Here is a 23,432-nt window from a genome sequence, read left to right as displayed (position 1 = left end):
GCGAACACGCGGCCGGAGCTGCGCAGACGCGGAGGGCCGAGCTGGGAGCGCCATGGCGGCGGCGGCAGCGTGCGGCGGGGAGGTGGCGGCGCGGCCCCCCTTGGCCTTCTCGCCTCACGACCGCCGTTTTCTCGCCGTCTCCGGCTCGGATGGGAGGCTCCGCGTGTGGGACACGGTGGGCAGCCGCCTGCAGCACGAGTACGTGCCCTCCGCGCACCTCAGCGCCGCCTGCACTTGCCTGGCCTGGGCCCCGCCGGGGGGACGCCCGCCCCCCGACAAGGTACGGGCGGTGGGGGGGGGGAGAGGGGATCCGCGGGGGGAGCGCTCGTACCCCGCGCGGCCTGGAGGTGCGGCCGCGCCGCTTCACCCCGCCCTCCCGGCGCCATGCGGCGGGGCCCGGCAGCGCCAACGGGACCGGCCCGGCCCCACGCCACGTGTGGGGCTGCGGCGCGGGGCTGCTCGTCAGGAGGGAAAGCCCACCTGATGGCGGGGAGCGCGGCGCTGCGCGTCTTTCTCTCTCTTTTTCTCTTCTGAATTAACTAAAAGCGCTCTCAGCCAAAGCACTGACGGTGAAATCCGTTCGCCTTTCGTGTTCCCTGCGTGGAAGGAGCGCGCCCCGAAGCAGCGAGGTATGTGGCACGCTGCGTGGCTCCTCTCCCCGCCTCAGGACCCTGCGCCTCGTGCTCCGCGCTCGGCAGCTCCTCCGCACACCTCGGGGACCTCCGCCTTCCAGCTAAGCTCACTGGGACGCTGCAACTGAAAGCATCTGTAGTACATGCGTTAAGTCGCTTTTTCGGCTTCTTTATTTTTGAGGTAGACCTTCCTTTGCTCGCTGTAACATCCAACTTCCTGAGCAAGATGTGTCCCTTGGATGGTTTTGTGCCCCTGAGAAGCAATTCGTTAAATGTGTTTTGGTAAAAGCTTGTTAGAAATACTGCAGCAGGTATCTTGAAATGCTCCGTGCACTCAGATTGCCCATCCAAAGGAAGGCTGTGTTGCCCCCTTTTTGTCATATGAGCGCCTTAATCCCTGAGCTTTATACAGTGCACTGGAAGAAGGAGTTAGTTTCAGATTGGCTTCTTCCTTGCTCGTTTTTATTTCAGCTTGGAAGAAAAAAAAGATGCATGCATTAATGGGAAGGCTGAGCAGGTTAACAGAAACTGAAACTGGTGCTCACCTCTGCTGTGTGCAGTGCAGCTTCAAAGCCTGATGTACCACGCTGCCTTAGGTCAAGCGCAGAAGGTTTTGAATGGCTTTTAAACGTTAAGGTCTTTTTAGACAGCCACCCCTAAAGACTACAGATGCACCAACATAGCTGTTTTTAGGGTTGTATGCAAAAGGGATTTCTTCAGGCAAGCTTTGGCTTCCTCTCGTTTTTCCTATGGCATTGTTTAGTTCTTATTCTTTTTGCTGAAATGTAATGTTTCCAGGTAGCAATAGTACCTGGTGTGCAGGAGTAAAACCGTGCCAGTAGGTTTTGTCAGGTTACACCTCAACTGTGTTTTGGTCTACTTCTGTGTTAATGAAGGCCAGGTGTTTAGAGGGGAGCATGAGGAGTGTGGTGTTGAACTCCAGGCTCTGGAATTGCTGATGCAGTGGTGACTTATTGGCATGCTCTCTGCACACGTGCTTTTGCAGCGTTAGTGCTTCCTGCTTGTCCTGTTCACCACCTCCCCTCCCACCAAGTGGTGTCTTTTGCAAGAGCGTGTGGACCACCAGCTTTCAAAGTAGCTTCTTCCACCTCCTTCCCAGTAAGTTGCAGCTGTTCTGTTATCTTCAGTTCTTAGGGCTCTTCAGGGTTTTAAGAGCTTTACTTCTCATGTTAGCAAGAAAGATGAGGTTTCCGTTAATTAGAAGAAAAGTCTCGTTCTCAACAGCTGCCCTACACAAGAAAGAACATTATGGAAATTTTCATGTGCAAATAACCTTTTCTAACCATCTCTGCTAATTAAAACTAAGCTTTTTCAGTATTTTTAAATAAGTTTGGGTTTCCATAAATATGAAAATATTCAAAAGAAGCTGACGCTTTATACGCTTGAGCTGCTCCGTCCTCTCCTTGAAAGCTGTGTGCTTCTTTGGAGTCCCTTCCAGCATGAATAGGTGTGAATTTTCCATCGATGCTTCTTTCAAGCAAAAACTTCAGACAGAACATCCCACTAATAGTGCTGATGAAGACCGTTCACTAAAGAAATGGATGTAAAAAAAGTAATTGGAGAAAACTTCACTACCCCTAGCTTTCTTCATGGAAGCATTTCAATGCTGGAAATGATGTGGACCTCAGTGGGGCCTTGTTACACTCAGTGATGCCTTTGGTTTGCTTTAAGGGAAGTCAGTCATAACAAACCATATGGAGATTGAATAAGCTTTAATTAAAAGCTCTATACGAGAAGAAAATCTGTTCTTAATTGTGGGTTTGATTCCCAGTCTTGATTGGGAATGGTAATTAATAAAACTACATATATAGACTTTGAAAAGTCCCTGAAAACATATAAACTTCACTTGCATCTCCAATGGCAATGTGGTCCCTGTCTTTGCCTTTCTAACAACTGTTTTGAGATGGCTTAGTTGGCACTGCTGCCAGAAATTTAACGAGTTTATTCAGTGCATGAGTCTCTTCTCATATTATCTTAAAACCTGGTTGATTAATCAGTTGTGCTTTGTAACTGTGGCGATTTCTCAGCATTTATGTTTTCATTTCCTTTTTTGTAAACACTTTTCTTTCCCAGGGAAGATGAAGCCTAAACAAATCCTTGCAAAAACCAACGTCCTTACTTTTCTCTAGAGCCCGCTGTTGTTTTTAACAAGCAATATAGCATTTTTGCGTTTATTGGCTTCGAACGAAACCATTTTCCTTGGGGGGGAAGGAAGTGCATATGTTAATTATGTACAAAAAGAAAGCCCTACTACTTCGAACAATGAAGCTATTTACCCTGCTCTGTTAAAGCTTTTAGTTTTAATTTGCTGGAAACTCCCAAAGCCTGATAGCCGTTACATCTCTGGGCCTGTAGAAATTATGTACGTTGTATGATGTATATTACATGACAGATGAGAATCATAGAATCATTAAGGTTGGAAAAGCCCCCTAAGATCACTGTGTCCATGTCAACCCACCCCCACCATGCCTACTGACCACATCCCTCAGTGCCACATCTCCACGGTTCTTGAACATATCCAGGCATGGTGACTCCACCACCTCCCTGGGCAGCCTGTGCCGCTGCATCACTGCTCTTCTGGAGAAGAAATGTTTCCTAATACCCAACCTGAATTAGCCGTTTTATTTTGGTGATTAGTTACTTGGGTTTACCCAGTCATAATAAGCATAGTTGTTTTTTCTGCCTTTGTTTTAAGTTTTGCATGCATTTGGTGAAATTCTTTGTTGAAGTGGTTGGTATCCCTTGCAGTGCAAGAGGGTGAAGACTTGAGAATTCCTTGATAGGCAGTAGGAAGACCTCTAGGAATTGACTCCAGGACTTGGATAGATTACGTAGTTTCAATTCCTGGTTGCTTCTCTCTGCTGACTGTGATTGCACTTTCTTTTTAAGAGGCGTTATGGTTACTTAGTATTTGCAAGACTGATGGTAAACTGATGATTCCTAATAAAACTTAACACACATTTCTGTTCTGGGAACGCAATGAATTGGTCATGTTAATCTTTGCCTCTACCTCTGGGAAGTGAACTCTGTGAAAAACAAATGTTTTTCCCTCCATGTGTGGTCATGAAGTTAACGAAATGGCCTCCATTGAGTATTGACAAGAGACTCAGCAACTTTGCTACCTTGTACGTGGAGGTGTAAGATGAACCTCTAAATTGCCACATCTACATCTTGTGTCTTTGCAGAATTTGTGCTGGCTGATTGGATCTCAGACTTGGAGAGGTTTCTTCCCCCTGCTTTAGCAGTTAAGAATAACAGGTCAAACTAATTAGTTCCATTTTTTTCTTCTCTGTTTTGCAGGATGGCCCCCAGAGGAAAAAACGGAAGTCTGAAGCTGCAGAGGTGGACAAGCAGTTAGATATCCTGGCTATTGGCACAGCAGTTGGTAGCATTTTGTTGTACAGCACAGTAAAAGGAGAATTACAAAGCAAGCTAGTAAGTTACACACTCACCATCACATGCTGCCAAACAGTGGTGGTTTCAGTCGCATTATGCTGTTCTTTCTGTTGCTTAAAAATGGGCTAAACTGGCCTATTTAATCAGATCTTTTTTTTTCTTGATGGCTACATATATGAATATAATTGCAATAATTTAGATTTTTGGGAATCTTTGAATGGTGGTACTTCTGTTGGCAACACATACACTTTGAGAACTCTTGGTTTGGCAGTATCCTAACGTTGTATGTGGATTTGTCATTTTACATCAGATATGTTCATAATGATGAAGTGTCTAACTGAACAATTAAGTTCTCCATGGGATTATCACCTCATGTGCCTCTCCAGGGCTACCTGAGAGGAGGGCAGGATTGAAGTATTCATCAGCTCTTGTTAAGCTGTTGCACCGGTGGACTCTTCTTACACCCTGACTGTACTTAAGCAAGCAGGCACTTAGATAACTATTATCAAGACACCTGTGCTAACTATTGTACTGCTAGACAGCTTTGGCTGTGTTTGTCAGTAGTGTGCAGGACAACTTTTTGTTAACTGAAGTACTAGAACAATAATTAAATACACGTACAGGTGAAAATATGAAGTATCTTTAACTTGCAGTTCTATACGTGTACTGGTTGTTAAAAGCACAAAAAAGTTGCATGCTATTCACTCCTCTCTGAGATATCAGTGATTTGCATTCAGTTCTTGAAAGAGCACTTTGTTCACATTGTTGATGTGAGGAAGACTCAGTCGCAATATCTCTTTATTTGTGACCCTCTCTTATGTTTTGTAGGATGGCGGTCATGACAGTAGAATAAACTGTGTGAGGTGGCATCAGGACAACTGCTGTTTGTATAGCTGTTCAGAAGACAAACACATTGTGGAATGGAACACACAGACCTGCAAAGTAAAGTGGTGAGTGACCCTCTTGGTCTGATTTGCTGTCACTTGCTGTTGTGCGTTTCCTCCTTCACAGGTGTTAGTGTTGTCCTGTTGGAAATGCTGCACTCTGCTATGCAAGCTTCATGCTCGCTGTACTAAATTAGTGGTTGGTTACTACTTTAAATTCCTTTAAAGTAGTTTGATTAAGGGATAAAAGAGTAGATCTTAGGGTGGATTTCTTCCTCTGTGTATTGGAAAGATGAAATACAACTTAGCTGCTCAGAGGGATGTGAGTCTCTCCATGCTAACTCTTAGTGAGGTATGGGCTTCCAGTTGCTTTTCAGACACTGAAAATCCACATTCTTAGAAATATCCTTAGAAGTGCGGGGGAAGCAGATGCTGGAACACCTCATCCCAGTTAGATCTACTGTGCACACCTGACTTTGCCCCAAGGGCCTAGCTGTGATGATACCCAATTGGTTTCGCTCACTACTGATGTGCAGTGGGGACAATTCCACTTGGCTGTCTGAGCAGGCTGCTGCCATTTAAACTGCTGCTGAGTCAAACAAAACTTAGTGCTGAGTTAACAAGTTGTCTAGGGTAGGTATTTGCTTTCTTTTCCAGTACAGTCAATCTTTTGTTTTAAACTCTAGGAAACTAAGTTTTCTGTTAGTGATTCTGGTTATCTTAACTTAATGAAAGTCTAGTATGTGATGGCACCTTGACCCTTGTCTTCTACTGTTGTTAGTTTTTTTTGGTAAAATTTCCCCATTGTTGTTATTCTTTCAGCATTTTACAGATTTTGCTGAAGATGTTTGGGCACTGCACACAGACCATTGCTGGTAACCTCCTCAATTTCCTTAGGAAGGAAAGGTGTCCTTATGTTTAGACCCTGATGCAAAATAGCAAAAGATAATGATAAGATCTCCCGTTAGCCTTCTCTTTTTGGGTATGAAGGAGCTCGTTCCTTCTCCCTTTCCTCTTTACACTCCAGCCTCCAAACCTTCTTGGTGATCCTTCATTGGATTGACTACAGTGTGTCAGTAGTTTCTCCAAACTGGATACAGCACTCAGGTGTAGTTTCAGAAGTGTTGCACAGAAAAGGGGAATCATTTTCCTTGATCTGCTGGCCATGTTCTAGCTAGTGGAGGTCAGCATGCAGTTGACCTCATTGCTGCAAGTACTCACTACTAATTCATGTTAAAATGGTCTATAAAGATCTTTTTTTTACAAATATGTTTTATGGCCATTTGAACCCAGCCTATATGAGATTTTCTCTGGCACATATGAAGACTGCTTTACCTTGTCCTTGGAGGTTTGACTGCCTGTATCTCCAGCTTGTTGAGATGCCCCTGAATGAACAGCAGCTCTGTCTTCTGGCATATTTAGCAGCTGATCTCCCTAATTCCTTAATACCAGTGAACTTGTTAATGGATGCATACTGTCATATTTTTCAAGGTCATTCATGAAGACCTGAGCAAGCACTGAGGTGGTTGAATGGAATTGGAATGTCCTCGGGGAGTGACACCAGTAACTGGCCATCAGCTGGACTTCATGGCAGTGATTGCAGGTGTTTGAGCTCAGTGTTCCATGCAGTTCTTATCCTACCTTGGAATCCATTCAGTTAGTATCCTTGCAGTCAAACTGGAGTTACATAGTCTAATGTGAGACGTTGTCAGAAGCACTGCTAAATTCAATTTAAATAGTGTACAGTGTGTGTCATCAAAGGCAGTCAGTTTGGTTAGGGATGATTTGCCCTTTTTGAAGTCTATGCTTGCTGTTTCCAGTCACTTTTCTGACCTTTGTGTATTTGGAAATCTTTACCAGTGGATTTGCTGTGTATAATCTTTCCTCTCATTTCCTGTATTCTTTCTGCAGATAGGTTTGTCTTTTTTGTCATCAGAAATTTCTCCTGAACAGTGCAGCCAGAGATGATGGAGTAGTCTTGCAGCATCACAGACTTAAACATTTTTGGCACATCCTGTTCCATCTTAGAGGCTGCATGTGTGAACAACTTGCTGTTGTGATCTCTGATTTTACCTATCTTGATGGATGATGTTCTGTTCTGTCTGATTCTGACACTGGGTTTGAGAACATGGGAGGCCTGAGGGCAGTCTTTGATCTTCTGTGGTTTGGCTTTTTCTTTGTGCTGAACAGATCCCTACACCATTCAGCACTGGGCCCACACATTTCTCAGTCCTAATCTTACTGCTGCTGACTTGCCATTAGATCTCCTTTTTGTTGGCCTTCCTATTTCTTGTTGTCTGAACATCCAGCTGAACTTTGGCTTTCCTGCATGCCTAGGCAACACCTGGTGATTTTTGTTCATGTTGGTGTGTGCCATTCTTGTGCTTTAAGATGGTTATCCTGGAAGAACAACCAGCTTTCCTGAGCACCTTTTACTCTTCAGAGCAGTCTCCGGTGGAATATTGCCCGTCAGTTCTTTGTATAAGTGGCAGTCTGCTTTTATGAAGACCAGAGTTGTAATTCTGCTGTTTGTCTTGCTCTGTAGCGGATGCTCAGCACGTCATTCCTTGTTGGCCTCTTCTAATAAATACCTGTAAGTTCTTCACTGGCTCTCAGAGTGTTTCGAAGCAAAGCTTCATGCACTCAAACCCACCTTTATGTGTAGAGAAAACCACCTTCTTGACATGTCTTCACTAAATAGCCTTCCTAAAAGTCCATTAACTGCAGTATTCCTGTCTTGCATACTATTCCACTGGTTCTATGTGGTCTTCATAAGATCAAAACTACAAAGCTCTCCATGGGTATCTAGCTCATCCTGTTTGTTTTTCATAGAGCGTGTTCATGCACAGCTACTTGAGATGGACCCAGCCATGCTGTTGTCTCCTGAAATATGAAAACATTTCTTGTTGCTCTTCGCCCTGGGTGTTTCCCTCTGCATTGCCTTATACTCCTGCTTCTTTTGTGACTGGTTATTGTTATTGTCTCACACCAATCCTAGCTTAATTCCCTCTTTGCTAGGTTAACAAGCCTGTGGACAAAATTGCTCTTGTCCCACTTTGCAGGGTGAATATTGTCTCCCCTCAGCAGTCCTTGTAGCTGGAAGAGTCCTGTGGTTACACAAGCCAATGAGGTGTTGATGTGCAGGATGTGCCTACTCCTATGTGAGTCTTTTCCACTGAATTGAGGAGAACACCACATACAAACTGCTTAAAGTTTGACTGTCAGGATACTTCATGGCAGCTCTTGTTTTCAGTTGCAATGCATAGGAAAATGCCAAGAAGTACTACTAGATTTGATGTATGAGCTGCCTGTCAGAGGCAATGTTCTCTAATTTTGAAGACAGCAATGAGTAACTATCATTATTGGAGTGCAAAAATGAAAAGTATGCTGGCAATATAATATCACACTTTTTACCAGGAGTCATATCAGACACATCAGTCGTATTGGAAGTCATATCTGAGGTAAAAGATATTGGAATCATAGAATCATGCAAAGGCTTGGGTTGGAAGGGATCTTAAAGACCATCTAGTTGTACATTTGGATATAATTTCTTGGGTTTGCTACATTAAATGGATATTGATCTGAAATTCTTAGTCCTGACTTACAGTTTGGAAGAGAATACAGAATTTTGTTATACTCTGTGTAAGGTATGATGTTGTTTGTGAAGTTTGTAGTGATTTCTATGAAATCTAGTCAAAGGTGATAGTGCAAATGAGTTCTCTTGTGGAAGACACAAGAGGTGCTGCTTGGCATAAGAGAGATCTCAGGAAGTATTTAAGAGGGGCTGTTCACAATCAGAACATGATGGATTGGGTCATGATTATTATGTATAGAGGGGTTCGTGTTCATGATTTCCTGGTAGTTTTGTCCTCTTAGAAATATGCAATACTCAGACTCTTTCTAAGCAGGTGCAAGCTTTCCATGCCAGCATCTTTCTTTTTCTTAGACAGTGCTTTCAAGCATGGAGTTCTTAAACCTTTGAGGCCAAGGTTCTTACTGTCAGTGTCACTGACAGACGTAGGAGGAGTGTTGGGAACTGGGTGGGCCTTAAAACTCCAAAGTCCATTCTGAGTAAGCTGGTGTAAGCTTTGTGGATTATGGTTCCAAGACTTCCAAGAGAAGTCTTAATGGTGTGGCTCCTCTTGCCTAATCCTGAGTAGTAAACAACTTCGAGGATGGATATTGAGAATAGGGTAAGCAAATATATGTGTTTTTTAAAGAGCAGCAAAGCAAAACAAAGTAGTTTTAATTATTTCTGTATTTTTGAGTGAACTAATTTGAAATTGAGGAGCTGAAGCAGAATGATTTTTGACCTGATTTTTGGCTACTTAGCCTTTTTTTAAAGTACATTTTGCCTTGGATTACCCAGCAGAGTTGTCATACATTTTGAAGTTATGCTAATGAATATCCTTTCTATGTTTCCATCCAAATTCTAGCAAGTGGAAAGGTGACAATAGCAGTGTCAGCTCTTTGTGCATCAGTCCAGATGGCAAAATGCTGCTGTCAGCCGGTAGAACTATAAAACTGTGGGACCTGGAGACCAAAGAAGTCTACAGAGTAAGTAACTTCATGCAACTAGGGTTTAAAAATTATATATGTATATGTTCTTCTTGGTTGGTGACGTTGGGATTTAGTGTTTCCTAATAGGACATCTGAAAGTTTTGTAGGGTGGAAGGAGACAGCTGGCACCCTTGGGGCTGCTGGAAGCTATTTCTGTGATGATACCTTCAACTGTGGTTTCAACTTCCTGACAGTTGAATGAGGACGTTGAATTCCTTGGCTGTGTCTGAGAATGCTGCCAGCAGCCTTTCTTGATCCTGTAGCATAAGGATAGGTGCTGTTCTCTTTCACTGTGTTCCTTTCTGAAGCCCCCCTCTATTGGGGAACTCATTTCATTGTACTATTAGTTTCTGCTGATGTGTGTTTGTGAGAGCTCCTGTATCCTTGTGCTCAGCATCACTTTAAAGCCTTCAGCTCTCTTAGCTAAACTCTGTGTAACAGGTGTTATCAGTATTGCTGTGGAAGCAATTGGAGGGCAGAGAGACAAAAATGTTGTTTTCTGGGCAGGGCTCAGACACAAGGAAATTACCATGTTTTGGCTGTTCCTTAAATGCAGTCGTGTTCTACTGTATGACAGCAGATAGGAAGCAGCTAGTCTCTGGTTTCCTGGTGTTTGCTGTCAGGTAAGTGTGCACACGTGTTACTGTGGAGTTGCTGACACATGGCATCTTCTGTGTGTCTCTGCATCCCATAGTGACCAAAATCACTATCTGTGAAAATAAAAGTTGAAGTGTTTATTTATTTTATTTTTTGTGTGTCGTCAGACCTGTGTGATCATCTTCTAGTTGAAAATGAAACTGTAAATCTCGTTCTGTTGTAAAGTGTGACATGCTTTCTGACAGTAACAGCAGTACAGGCAGGTGTGATTCTTTCACATGAGCTTAGTTCCAGTAATTTTGCCTTTGATTCCCCATTAAACTTTAAATTCTGATGAATAGGTGGAGTGCCAGGAGATAGTTTGGTGAAATGTAGAAATGTAAGGAAGCTGATGACCAGTTAAAGAAACAGGAAAAACACTGAAATACTCTTGCTAACTTGGATCTTTCTTAACATTCTTTCTTAACTAATGTTTTAATTTTCATCGTATGGCTGTTGGTGACAGTAATTGAATTTTCCCCCCCATTCTCTTAGCATTTCACAGGTCATGCTACATCAGTGTCATCATTAATGTTTACCACAGTGAAACCTATGAACGAAAACAAACCCTTTGATGGAATTACAGGACTTTATTTCTTGTCTGGGGCTATACACGACCGGTTACTGAGTGTTTGGTATGTAAACTTTTCTCAGTTTTTAACTTTGATTATGACTGTTACTGAGGATAGACTGAACAATTATGTTCTGAACTCTGATTAAGCAGAAGTGGCACTCTGGAAAAATGCAGTGATGATCTCTTAAGTAGTGGTTTCAATTCACTGATTGTTGAATGAAGACCTGAATTTCCTTGGCTGTGTCTGAGCGTGTTTCCAGTAGCTGCCACTTGACTTGCCAGCATATGCTAGGAATGTAGTGCGTGGTATGCTTCTTGTTCTTTGTATTTGCTGCGAAGTTTGTTTTCTTCTTTGATGAATTTTGCTTGGTGGTTACTTTGCACTTGAAATCTAGAACACCTTTTAAAGCTGCAAGCTGCAGTTATGACATTAGTATTTCTGGATGAGGTGCATAGTATACCATGATAGCGACAATAGTAGAGCATGACTTGTAGGCTCTGTAACACTGTGCTGCTTTTCAGATGTGGAGGATGCTGCTTGTGCTCTGTTAAATAATGTGTGCTGTTTGTGTCTCCAGGCAGATCAGATCAGATAGGAAAGAAAAGAATGCTGTGATGTCTTTCACGGTAACAGATGAACCAACGTTTATTGACCTGACCGTGTCAGAACTCAAAGAAGAGGTAGGAGCAGTAGTTTGTAACCAGATGTGTCCAACAATTTCACACCAGTTGCCTTTCAGGGCATTAAAAAAAAGGTTTGGTTTGTATTTGGTTTCTGTTGTGCAAAGATGAGATCTGAATGCAAGTTCAGTAGTGTGAGGATAATTATTATAGCTGCACTTGTGTAGCTGGCAGTTTGGAATAATTATTTTCATAGCTACTAAGTGCAAATTCCATTTTTCCTTCAGAAATTTTGCTTGTGATGGCAGAAATATAATTTGTTTCCTATTTGGAACAATTTAGTAATCAAAATGTTTCTTAGATTTCAGTAGTAAAAGCTAGTGGAGGTTTCTTTCTGAAATACAATTGGAGCATGGTTCTGTTTTTTGTCTCATCTCAGGTGGCTATGGTAGTATAACTGTGTTTTGAATTAACCAGCCTTTATGAATTTAGATAGCTGAGCACATTCCCCAAGTCTCTGTTTCAGCAAGAAGTTTCAGAATAGCTGTCCTATGAAAAGTGTCTGCATATGAAATGTTCACAAATCATTTCTGTAGTTACTTAAAACATTTTTTTCTCCTATTGCCTTTAGATTCCTTTATAAAAAGAGTATTTCATGCTGTAACTCCTAACGTTTCCATTTGTGCCCTCTCACTGCATGTATAGGAGCTGGGAGTATTCTGTGATGTGCACTTGGAATTTAACTGCTCAGAGTACCCTGTTTTAGTTTCTTTGTGAGCTTATCTAGTGTGTCAGTGCCTGTGTAGTTCAGTGCATCCAGACACCTTGGGTACTATATTTTTGGAACATTGCTGCTTATACTCTTATCTGCTAGTGTCCAAGCTGATCAGATTTGAATATTTCAATATTGATACAGTAAAGCACAGGTTTGAATTATTACGTTTTTGTTTTCTAACTGCTATAAATGTTCCTGAGATGTTACTGTGTCTGATCTATTTGTATGGATTTAGCTGTATGTCTAATATTTGTAGTTGCTGTAAAGAGTCAAATCATAACCTGCAAATAGCTCTTGATGTCTGTTGTTTGGTCTAATCAAAATCTTCTATTGTGACTTCTTTCAGCCTGTGAAGTTAGCAGTTGTTTGCAAAGATGGGCAGTTGCATTTATTTGAACACATCTTAAATGGGTAAGGTAGTATTTCTTCTGAGAGTATATTGGGCAAGGTCTGGGATTACTGGGAGGCAAAGCTTATTTTGTTGTGCTGCTGCCTTTGAACTCTTGCATCTGTACACAAATTGAGTTCCAACTGGTTCTTTGTCTTGGGTTACTTGACGTGTTTTCAGAAATGCAGGAGAGCTTATTTGATGGGGGTTATGCTGTACTTTGTTAGTACTTGTTGCTTCAGCCAAGATTTTACCTGATTTAGCCTCATTTAAACTATCTCTAAGGGATGTAAACTAGTCGAGTTTAAGGATTTGTTAATGAAGGGTGCATACTTGTGCAAGATATGGAAGTCTTCAAAGTCTTTAAGCTGAACATGCTGTTGTTTTTCTTTCCTTTTTTTCTTTCCCCCAGCTACTGCAAAAAACCCTTAACATCAAACTGTACTATCCAGATAGCAACACCTGGAAATGATGGAGACTCCACGCCAAAACCAGTCCCTATTCTAGCGGCTGCGTTTTGCACAGACAAACAGTCTCTGCTGCTTGTGTATGGAAACACCTTACAGCCCATCATAGAGAAAGTGGTACGTAAACCATATTGGAAAGGTTTTGGATTTCATACTTCTTTGGAATTGCATCGTGAGATTGAACTTACTCTTTCTCCCTTCTCTGGGACTATTGCCCTTGAGTTGTTTAGAAAGGGGATTTGCATTCCACTCATTCAGTTAAAGTGTAACTTGGCATTATTGCTGGCTGTTTCATGCTGTCTCAGCTGTTAATACATTAGGCCATTGAAACTTTCTAAAACTGTTTCAATTTGCCTGCGTGAGCTTCTCTGCAGAGCACAGAGATCTGGTAACAAAAGGCAGATGTGCAAAGCAACTGCTATTCTAGGGGAGGATAAGAAGCTCATTCTTGTTTGTACCTCTGGAGTTTGTTCTCCTCTTTTAGTAGTTTGATGAATCACCACTGTGATTCATTGGCAGTTAACTGTTTTTATTCCTGTCCTTCCAGTCTTTGAACACCAGCGAATCCCACATATGTTTGATAAGGGACGTCCAGAAAGCGTTGGCGCTTAAAACAGATGATGCTGTAACAAAGGTGAGCTTGTGTGAAACACAGTTGTCTTGCATCTCTTGATTTACTTTGAAAATGCTAGAATTCTCCGCTCTCTTCTAAAATGAACTTGGATTTTTGAATAAACCTGCTCAGAGCTGCAGTGTAGTTACAGAGACCCACAGCCCTTGTCTGCCTTGTACACTGATAGGCCTTCCCGCAGTTACCTTCCTGTAGCTCGTGCCACAGCTGCTAACATTGGTATAGTGAGCAGACAGCATCGGTTTTCTAACCCTCAGGTTAGCTACCAGTTCTGGTGCTCCATCAGCCTGGTGGAGCTTTGTGCTAATCCCCTGGTCCTGGAGCTGGAGGGTAACAGAGCTGAGATGCAGTGAAAGATGTGGGAGCTCCCTGGCATGCAGTGATGATCTCCATCTTGGTTTCGCTTTTTGCTGAGTTCCAGTGAAGACTCATTTCTCTTGGCTGTCTGAGCATGCCTTGTGGAGAGAAAAGTGATGATTTGTGTATTGAGCGAAGTGAGTAGTATTTTAATTTTACTATTTTTCTCCAGTAAAGTTCTCGAACCGTGAAATCGGATTCTTATCTGTAGAATATGACTTGTATGCACATCATCTGGAAGTTGCAGTGCTCACTGCAGTATGTGTATTTGGATCACTTTAGTGGGCACACAGCATGGCTCCCACAATGTACACAGGGTTGGGTGGGTACTTAAAAAAAAAAAAAAGCACAGCACACAGAACTGCAGTTATGAAAGAAGTGTTCTGGAAGTAGCATGTAGCATTTTCCCAATAGGTTGTGGCAGGCTGGTTTTAACATAGGTGAGAATCTCAAAGTAAAATCAGTATTTAAAACTGGGAGGAAGATTAAGATATTAGCAATTTATTCTTATGTGTTTCTCTTTTTCTGCCAGGTGAGGACGCCAGTTGTGAACTCAGACACCAAAGTTCTAGTGCCTGGCATTCCAGGACATAGTGCAGCTGTTAAAACTCCGTCCTCGGGAAAGGAGAAAAAGAAAAGCAAGAGGAAACCAGGAGAGACAGAGGTAAAGTGCTTCCTCTTTTAAACCCAACAATCATTTAAAAAGCAATCATAAATGATAATTGCAGCTTCTTTGGGTGTATTTGAACTTGAGTTGTTTGCCTTCATTATTTGCATGAGGGCAAAGTGAATCATACTGTCTTCTTGTAGGAAAAGGTCTTCCCTTTGATCAAAACCTTTCTCTTGTTGAAGCCCTGACTACTCTGCCCACAAATTTGCCTGTTACTGCAGAACTTTGTCACACACTTGCCTGTCTCTCTCTGCTAAGATCCATTACTGCTTCTTAGTCAAAACTTCATCTTCTCTTTTTCCAGCTATCCTCTCAGTATGTTAATTTCCAGCAGGATAAGAGGGAATGGTATATGTTTGCTACTTTGCTTTCAGCTGATATTTCTAAGAAATGGCCCTGAAACACTTATTTCTTGTCTACAGGACAGCATTGAGGAGCGCCTAGGGGCATTGGATATCGATGTGAGCAAAGTAAAAACTCCAGGTGGCCTTCCACAAACAGATAGCTTTGCAGTGCTTTTGGTTCAGGGCTTGGAAAGCAACGATGAAGATATCTTAAATGTAAGTGTTGCATGATCCCTGTATGCTGTTTAAACTATTTGCTGAGACTTGTGGGGAGCTGAACAGTCAAGACCCTGTTGTTCCTCCTGGCTGCTTTTTGCTGATGTGCTGATAAGGCAGTGGTATTATGAATGATGGTAGTGGTATTTTAATGCTAGCTACCTTGCTTTCTGAGTCATCGCATGAACTTTGCAGCACTTCTGTTTATGGTAAATTTGTTGTGTCAGAGTTCAGATATTTTACAAGTGATGTTACTGGTGCAGCTATCTCCCTTTTAGCTTCAGCTAGATAACAATCTGTGCTTAGTCCAGAGTGTACCATTTCCAAGTAGGTGTTGTTTGAAAAATGCATCAGTGACAACAATTTGACCTGAAAAGCTTGTTGCTGCACTTGGACTAGGGGGAATTTACACTTTCAGGGCAGGAAATCTCTTAAGGATTTGTTATTGAGTAGAAATTACTTGTCAGTGGTGCAGGTGAAAGGCATTTATTTGCAAAGTGAAGCATAGAAATAGAAAAACAGCATGGGAAGTTCTTGTTAATATGTCTGTGTCTGTTATACGTGTCCACCCATCTCATGTTAGAAACTAGGGGCAATGGCCAATTGTTTTAGACAGTTTAATCAAGTGTTTGTTATGTTAGTTGTAGCTGACTTGAAAAATGGAACTCCTTTTCATGGTGAATTTTACTTTACGCATTATCCTCATCTGAGCATATAGAGGTAATGGAGTAGAAGAAGAGATTTAAACCCAGGAACTTTTGATTTTTGTTCGTACGTGTGTTAAAGCTGAATGCTCATCTGATTTATTTTTCCATTTTAACAGAAAGTGCTTTCCACAAGAAAGGAAACTTTAATAAAGAACACAGTAGCCAGAATGCCTATACACGCTGTCATTCCACTGCTGCATGAGGTAGGAGAGATTGCATTTCATCTACCTGTCATACAAACCACATTTGGCTTGCCTTTCAGCTGGGGAAAATTAAGGATGTGTCTCTCAATTTCAGTGAATAAATCAAGTCAAATAATGTTGATTTAGTAGTTTTATAATACTAAACTTATTCGTAGCTTATTTCTGTCTTACTCTTACCTCATCTGGCTGAAGCTTAACCAAAGGACAAAGTGCCACTGTCAAAGCTAGGAAAAACCGTAGATCATGTGGTGTTATCTTAGATGAGTAAGCAGGAAAAAAGAAAGAGGTTAAGCTAAAGCTTGTTTAGTCCATGGCAGGGAAAAAAAAAAACAAACCACAAAACAACACATTACTTATTTAATACTATTAAAATAGATGATAAATTGAAACTTGAAAATAGCAGTGCTAGTTACGGTTGTATTTCCTCTTGTATTTTAATCTGCTGGCCTCGAAGTGTATTCTTAGCTGTGGTACTAATCTTTCTGCCCGAATTCTGGGGCTGTCATGTGGATGGGCTTTAACCTCATCATGCATTTCTAGCTTTTAATTGTTACCGTTTTTGTTCCTCTAGCTTACAAAGAGATTGCAAGGCAACCCATACAGGTAGGAAGCGAGTTACCTAGAATTCAATTTATCTGAAAACTTTTATTCTATGTTTTATGGTCTGTGCTTCCCTGTGATGACTTCCATAGTAATTGTAATTAACAGTTGCTATGTTAATAGTGTCTTGAGGTAAAAATTATCACCTGATTGTGGGTGCAAAGAAGAACTTTTATTAAGACTATGCTGTTTTGGGCTGACATAAATGACATTAAAAAAGGGAATGGGATACCTGAAGTGAGCGTGCTAAGTAAGTATCTGAAGTAGCAGACAGCTCAGATCTGATCAGAACGTCGACTCAAATCACTTTAGGATGTGTAGCTTGTATTTAAGAAAAACAGTCGCAGCTCTTCCTGCATCTACCAATCCTGCTATACTGCTATAGCAATAGCTTTGCTGTGACTAGATGTCTTCAACTGGATTAAAAAAACCAAGAAAAAAAGATCCAACACACTGTAGATGAAGAAAGAAGTAGCGTTAGTTTGATCTCTTCTCCATTGAAATCTCCAATTAAAAAAAAAAATCAGAAACAGATCCTCGAGCATGTCTAATTTGTCTTTCTCTTAAATGTCTGTTCTTTTCCCAGTATCTCTTACATGGGCATCTCATCTGGATAGCCAAATTATTTTATTTCCTACTGCATTTTTCTTTTATGTAATGAAAGTGGAGCACTTCTTGTAGAACAGCTTAGCAACTAGAAAATAAAATGTGTGTTGTCAGCCAGTATCTCAATATGTATGATATCATTTCCAGTGCCTCACAAATGGTTCGATGGCTGAAGTTTGTTTTTACTCTACATGCGTCCTACCTTTCCACAGTAAGTATCTTGCATTAAAGTTATTGCATATGGCTGAAACTAGACTTACGTGCTTAAATGTATGTATATTCTTTCTTCAGCAATCTCTCTTGCTCTCCACGTATGGTAGTGCCCAAACCAATGTGTAGAGGGCTGTACTTTACCATTTTGCTGAATTGATGGGCGTTTGTTATAAGTTGTTTATCTTGGTCATCCGTGACATAATAATAGCATCCCAAAGTCAAACTAAAACAAGTTATGTCATGAGAGAGAGCCAAGTAACTGTCAAAGCATGATCCAGCTGTTGTCATTAATGCTTACAGAACTAAATTTCTGTATTGAGTATGACTGGATATATAGGGTAAAGGTATGACAAAGTTGTCAGAGTAGCAGGTAATGTAGTAGCTTCTGGGTGGAAATCCAGCCTTCCCTAGATGAAGCACTCTAGCTCAGTTTACAAAACAAACAAATGTATTGTGACACTGTTAGTCTTTTCTATTCCTGGGGATCTCCCTTTTATTACAGTACCATTGTATGTCAAAACTTGTACGCATTGCTAATAGTGGGTTTGAATACTGGAGTGTATTCAGTTTCCATTCACACTGCTTTCCAAGTAATGCTTCTAAATGTGCTATTAGGAATGACTGTGGAAGGAAAAGGTAGTGTGAGCAGACGGGGTTATGGTTATAGACATGCCTACATGTTAACTGGTTGGGTGGCAGGTGATTCCTGTGAATCCTCAGCGATTCCTTCTAACCAGAGTGATGTCAGCAAGGATTGCTTGCCCCACACATGTAAGGATAGTTTAAAAATCTAAAAGTAAGGTAGAGGTTATGTACTGGGTAGCAGCTTTGTTTTAATTCATCCTTCTCTTCTCATAAGTTGCCAGACCTTATTCCTCAGCTGGGAATGCTATACCAGTTAATGGAGAGCAGAGTAAAAACTCTGCAGAAGCTTTCCCGTCTACATGGAAGACTCTTCCTTCTCGTCACCCAGGTGAGTTCAGCTGAAGAACACAGGATATGTAGAAGTGTTATTTGCAGGCTTAGCCTTCTGTTGTGAGAGCATCTGATGGGACCTGTCATCAGGAGCTTAGTGCAGCTGCTGTATGGCTACAGTGGTAATACTCAAAGCACTGCAGTTGTCTGACTGTCTGGTCAGTCAACGGTCACAGAAGGTGTTGCATGTTCTTTTCTGCCAGATGAGTGTACTAACTCATAGCATTTTAAATGGGAATAAATGAGAGATACTGGGCTGCTTTGAAGCAAATGCCTCTGAAATTTTACTTTGTCCTTCCTATTTGTGTGGCTGTTAAACTACAATAATAAATGAATGCATGTTAACCTCTGTGTAGATTTCATTTATGTTGTTGAGAGTCTTACTGACTTCAAGTTTGGGGAATATGTGGTTCCATGTAAGGCTAATCTGCAAATTCCATTCAGGTTGCAGCATCGGAAACAGTTCAGGATGTGACGGAGGTTAATCAGACTGCGAAGCTGGTATATGAGGATGGTAAGTGTTGTATGCTAGATATAGCTCAACTCCGGAATTTGTGTGACAGCTGATAGGTGGTGGCTGTTCATCATGCTCCTGTGATATTGGTAGTGGACAGTCTCCAAGCAGGGAGGTTTCATGGGAAATCTATGGCAGGCAAGTGAGTGACTGATCATGTAGGCATCTTACGGTTCATTGTGTCTTTCTTCCCCTCTTTTGGTTTCCTTCCCTTCTATTCTATTTTCTTGGCGGTGAAGTCAGGAGGGAGGCCAGCAAAACTGCAACCTTGGACTTCTGGAGGGCAGACTTTGAACTGTTGAGGATGCTGGTAGGGGAGGGTCCCTTGGGGTTCAGCACTGGGGGGTAAAGGGGTCCTGGAAGGCTGATTGCTCCTCAAGAAGGAAGTCTTAAAGGCACAGGAGCAGGCTGTCCCCCTGTGCCGCAAGATTGAGCCGATGGGGAAGATGACTGGCATGGATGAACAGGGAGCTTTTCCTGAGGCTCCGGGAGAAAAAGAGAATCTAATTCCTCTGGAAGAAGGGATAGGCAACTCAGGAAGAGTACAAAGAAGTTGTTAGGGTGTGCAGGGAGAACACTGGAAAAGCAGAAGCCCAGCTTGAACTCAACTTTGCCGTTGAGGTAAACATGAACAAAAAACTTTTTTACAAATATATTAACAGTAAGAGGAGGGCTATGGAGAATCTCCATCCTTTACTGGATGTGGTGGGGAATATGACCACTAGGATAAGGAAAAAGGCTGAGTTTCTCAATGCCTTCTTTGCATCTGTCTTTAGTAGTCAGACCAGTTATCATCAGGGAACTCTACCTCCTGGCGTGGAAGTCTCAGATGGGGAGCAGAATAAACCCCCCCATGATTCAGATGGAAACAGAGATCTACTGCTCCACCTGGACTGCTACAAGTCCTTGGGCCGGATGGGATCCACCTGAGGGAGCTAGTGGAAGTGTCAGCCAAGCCACTTTCCATCATCTGTCAGCATCGCTCAACTGGAGAGCTCCCAGAGGATTGGAGGCTTGTTGTGTGTGACTCCTCTCTACAAGAATGGTTGTAAGGAGATTCCAGGGAACTACAGGCCTGTCATCCTAACCTTGGTGCCAGGGAAGGTTACAGAAAGGATCACTGTGAGGGAGATCACAAGGCATGTGTGGAGCATCTCAGGGATCAGGCCTAGCCAGCATGGATTCATGAAAGGCAGGTCCTGTGTGACCAACCTCATCTCCTATGATCAAGTGACCCGCTTGGTGGAAGAGGGAAAGGCTATTAAAAGGGCAGCAAAGCTGTGAAGGGTCTGGAGCGCAAGTCTTACGAGGAGTGGCTGATGGAGCTGGGATCGTTCAGTCTGGAGGAGTCTCAGGGGAGATCTTACTGCTCTCTACAACTGCCTGAAAGGGAGGTTGTGGTGAGGTGGTGGTTGGCCTCGTCTCCCCTGTAACAGTGATAGGACAAAAGGGAATGGCCTTAAGTTGCACCAGAGGAGATTCAGATTGGACATTAGGAAACATTTCTTCTCTAAAAGAGTGGTCAGGCACTGGAATGGACAGCTCAGGGAGGTGATACAGTCACTAACTCTGGACGTGTTCAAGAAGTGTGTAGATGTTGTACTGAGGGCCATAGTTTAGTGGGAAGTATTGGTGATAGGTGGATGGTTAGACTGGATGATCTTGGAGGAGGTCTTTTCCAGCCTCGGTGATTCTATGGCTTCTGCTTCACGAATTAAGGAATCAATTAATTGATAAATCTTGAAGTACTTAGCTGATGACATCAGATTTCTAGTGCTAACTGCCCTTATGCTGAGATAGGTGCAGTCAAGGAGCTGCTACATTTGAATCAGTGAGACTTCGCAGTAGTGTGTGCGTATATAATTCCAGTTTGGGCCTGATGTTTCTACTACAACTGTATACTGTATAATCATAGCAAAGTGACTAGTTCCTGATTTATGTCGATCAACCTAGTCTTCATATGGAATCAGTTTTGGAATTCAAATAGCACGGTTTAGTGGAGGTTTGGCAGCATATGGAGTTGAGTTTTGTTTGAACGTATTCAAGTCTGTTTTCCAGACTGAGGGATTGTTTTCTTTTTGCAGAATCCTCAGAGGAGGAAGGTTCAGATGATGAGATGATTGCGGATAAAGACTCAGATGTAAGTGGAGTTGAATTGAATCTTCTCCCAATCAGTTGTCACAGAAGTTGTGTTAATGTCAAAGATTCAAACATTCCTGTTTTGTTCAACCCTCCAGGAAAACTGGGATGAGGATGAAGAAAAAGAGGAGCAATCAGATGAACAAGACATGACTGTTGAAAAGGAAATGAATGGTGATTCTGATTTGGAACCAGAAAATGAAAGTGAAGAAGAATAACGGCATAAAAGAATAAAGTTAACAGTTTAAAGAAGTGGGCCACCAGAACTTTCTAATTCTGGATCATCTTGATGAAAGATGCCATATTTGCATATAGGGGGTGCAGACTTAATGCACAGCCTATGTGTAGGGGCACGTGTGGGGCACTGTGCATTTCTGAATCCAGAATGTTTAACCACGCCAGCCTTCTCTTGCCCTATTTCCCTGCGCTTACTATAGAAACATTTCTTCCACCTCTCATGGTCAGATTATGCCTGTCATGTGGACATGCATTTGTATCTCAAGTGAAATAAATCTGCCACCGCTGTTTGTGTGGTAAACTTGGTTCAGCTTTACATTGAATTTGTTTCAAATGTTCAAGGATCAAAACCAGCTGATCTATACCTTCTTTCCATGCTTCAGTTAGCAATAGCAAGTGGGCATCCTGCTGCTTTTTTTTGTTTTCCAGGAAAAGAAAAAAAAGGAAAAGTTATTTTTGTAACGTTTAAATTCTCCAATGAATTTCCTTTCCTTCTTCCCATCCTCCATTGGTTCAGCCATGCCTTGGCAATATTTAAATGCCAAAGTGGCTTAAAAACAGCTTTTTTTTTTAACAAATTTGAACTTGAGACTTTTATATGTAGAATCAATGACTTTTCTCATGCTTTAAAAAGACATTAGAACTATCACTGTTCCCTAATTTCATTTTAATTGAGGCTGTATGTAAGATTAATGCTAACCCAGAAGATAGACTGTTGAGGTGGATGGGGAGAGGGGAGTAACACAGGGAAATGAGAAGGTGGATACTTGTGAATACATAGCGCACAGCTATACGTTTATTATCAATTTTTAACCTCAGTGGCAGAGCAAGGACAACTGATTGCTCAGCTAATGGAAGCTGAAGAGGTACAAACACATTTTTAAGAGCAAAACATGGTAAAGGTCTGAGCCATTCACCACTATAATGTACAATATATTTGTCTATAAATGGAGCTGTTGCAACTAAATGCTGCCCTCTTTGTAAAGTGAATAAATATACATCTCCTTTACCAAATACCTGTCCTGTGGTTTTGTTGAGAGAGCCCTTAGATACGTAAGGGTAGTGGTGAAGGATGAAATGCCCTGTTTGTACAAACCATCTCTCTTGTGGAAGAGGAAGCCAGCCTTGTAGATTACAAGGCAAAGTATCTGTAACTGCTTTCTTAGCTCCTTATTGCATTGGGGCTGCAGCGTTGTCTGGAGAAAAAGTGGATTGTGTCATAGGTTAATCTGATGTGTAGCTTTTCAAGCAGTACTGATGTTTCTGTAGACAGGCTGACTTTGAATCTGGTGAAAGAGGGATGTGAATGATGGTCTGGTGAATCTCTGGTGAGTGCTGACCTGCTGAGCTCTTGGGCCATGGAGTAACATGAGCACTTGTGTTTCAGTAGTGCAATGTCCTACACAGCTGCGTCTCAGCCTTTCCAGAAGGCAAAGCAGGACTGTGGGTTTGGGTCAAGGAGTGGGCTGAGTACTTTGCTGGCACTGTTGGGTTATGGGTCTGTGTTGCTCTGTCAAGGTGGGCGTTACCTGTGTCCATCACTTCAGCACAACAGAAACCTGTTGCAGGAGAGGAACTGTGGAAGAACCTGGCAGCAGGAAGAGGAAGGGAACATCCGTGACTTCTCAACACTGGGATTCTGTGAGCCTGGTTCAGCAAGCTGGTACAATGGGTCTGAGTTCTGCTCTTTTCTGGTGTTGTCAGCCAGGTCACGCTGTGTCCTCAGAGCCCTTACCTGCGTCATCTTCAAGCAGCTATCCTGTTTGAGACTGGGTATGGCAACTGCAACCAGCTGGGGGTCCTTCCAAACATTACATGCACCTGAAGAGTTTGGTGACTGACTGTTCTGTGCTCTTTCTAACCTTTAGAACTGCTTATCTGTCCGTACGAAGTGTCAGCCAGCTGATACCCTGAGCATTCGTGTCTTCGTCTTTCAAAGATGCAGCATCACCTGGAGGAAGGGGCTGGAACTGAGTAGCCCTGCCTTGCAGCCCTGATGCTGGTGTTTATATGAATGAAGGGAGTCAGGAAGGTAGACCAGCTGCTTGTTCTGAGCAGTGGAGTTT

The 23,432-nt window shown here is 42.2% G+C and overlaps 1 protein-coding gene and 4 non-coding genes across 5 annotated transcripts; all 5 read left to right on the top strand.

The window, feature by feature from the left end:
* The first annotated feature begins 22 nt into the window (after positions 1-22).
* Positions 23-22,380, top strand: WDR43 (WD repeat domain 43). The gene is made up of 18 exons (NM_001006396.2): positions 23-280; positions 3,954-4,088; positions 4,878-4,999; positions 9,370-9,490; positions 10,625-10,764; positions 11,282-11,384; positions 12,446-12,510; positions 12,900-13,071; positions 13,502-13,588; positions 14,475-14,606; positions 15,035-15,172; positions 15,996-16,082; positions 16,654-16,685; positions 17,436-17,499; positions 18,361-18,474; positions 18,921-18,990; positions 21,075-21,130; positions 21,228-22,380. The coding sequence occupies exons 1-18, from the start codon at positions 53-55 to the stop codon at positions 21,345-21,347; spliced, it is 1,986 nt and encodes a 661-aa protein (NP_001006396.2). The 5' UTR covers positions 23-52; the 3' UTR covers positions 21,348-22,380.
* On the top strand, positions 5,424-5,500 carry LOC112532236. The gene has a single exon (XR_003074693.1). It is a non-coding gene; the product is annotated as a small nucleolar RNA SNORD53/SNORD92 (small nucleolar RNA).
* LOC112532238 lies at positions 9,644-9,727 on the top strand. Its single transcript, XR_003074695.1, has one exon. It is a non-coding gene; the product is annotated as a small nucleolar RNA SNORD53/SNORD92 (small nucleolar RNA).
* On the top strand, positions 10,872-10,955 carry LOC112532237. Its single transcript, XR_003074694.2, has one exon. It is a non-coding gene; the product is annotated as a small nucleolar RNA SNORD53/SNORD92 (small nucleolar RNA).
* Positions 13,960-14,038, top strand: LOC112532235. Its single transcript, XR_003074692.1, has one exon. It is a non-coding gene; the product is annotated as a small nucleolar RNA SNORD53/SNORD92 (small nucleolar RNA).
* Positions 22,381-23,432: the final 1,052 nt, after the last annotated feature.

The sequence above is a fragment of the Gallus gallus genome, chromosome 3, assembly GCF_016699485.2.
Source record: "Gallus gallus isolate bGalGal1 chromosome 3, bGalGal1.mat.broiler.GRCg7b, whole genome shotgun sequence".
In the NCBI taxonomy this organism is placed as follows: Eukaryota; Metazoa; Chordata; class Aves; order Galliformes; family Phasianidae; genus Gallus; species Gallus gallus.
The sequence above is the reverse complement of the archived record's forward strand: the minus strand, read 5'-3'. Positions and strand labels throughout refer to the sequence as shown.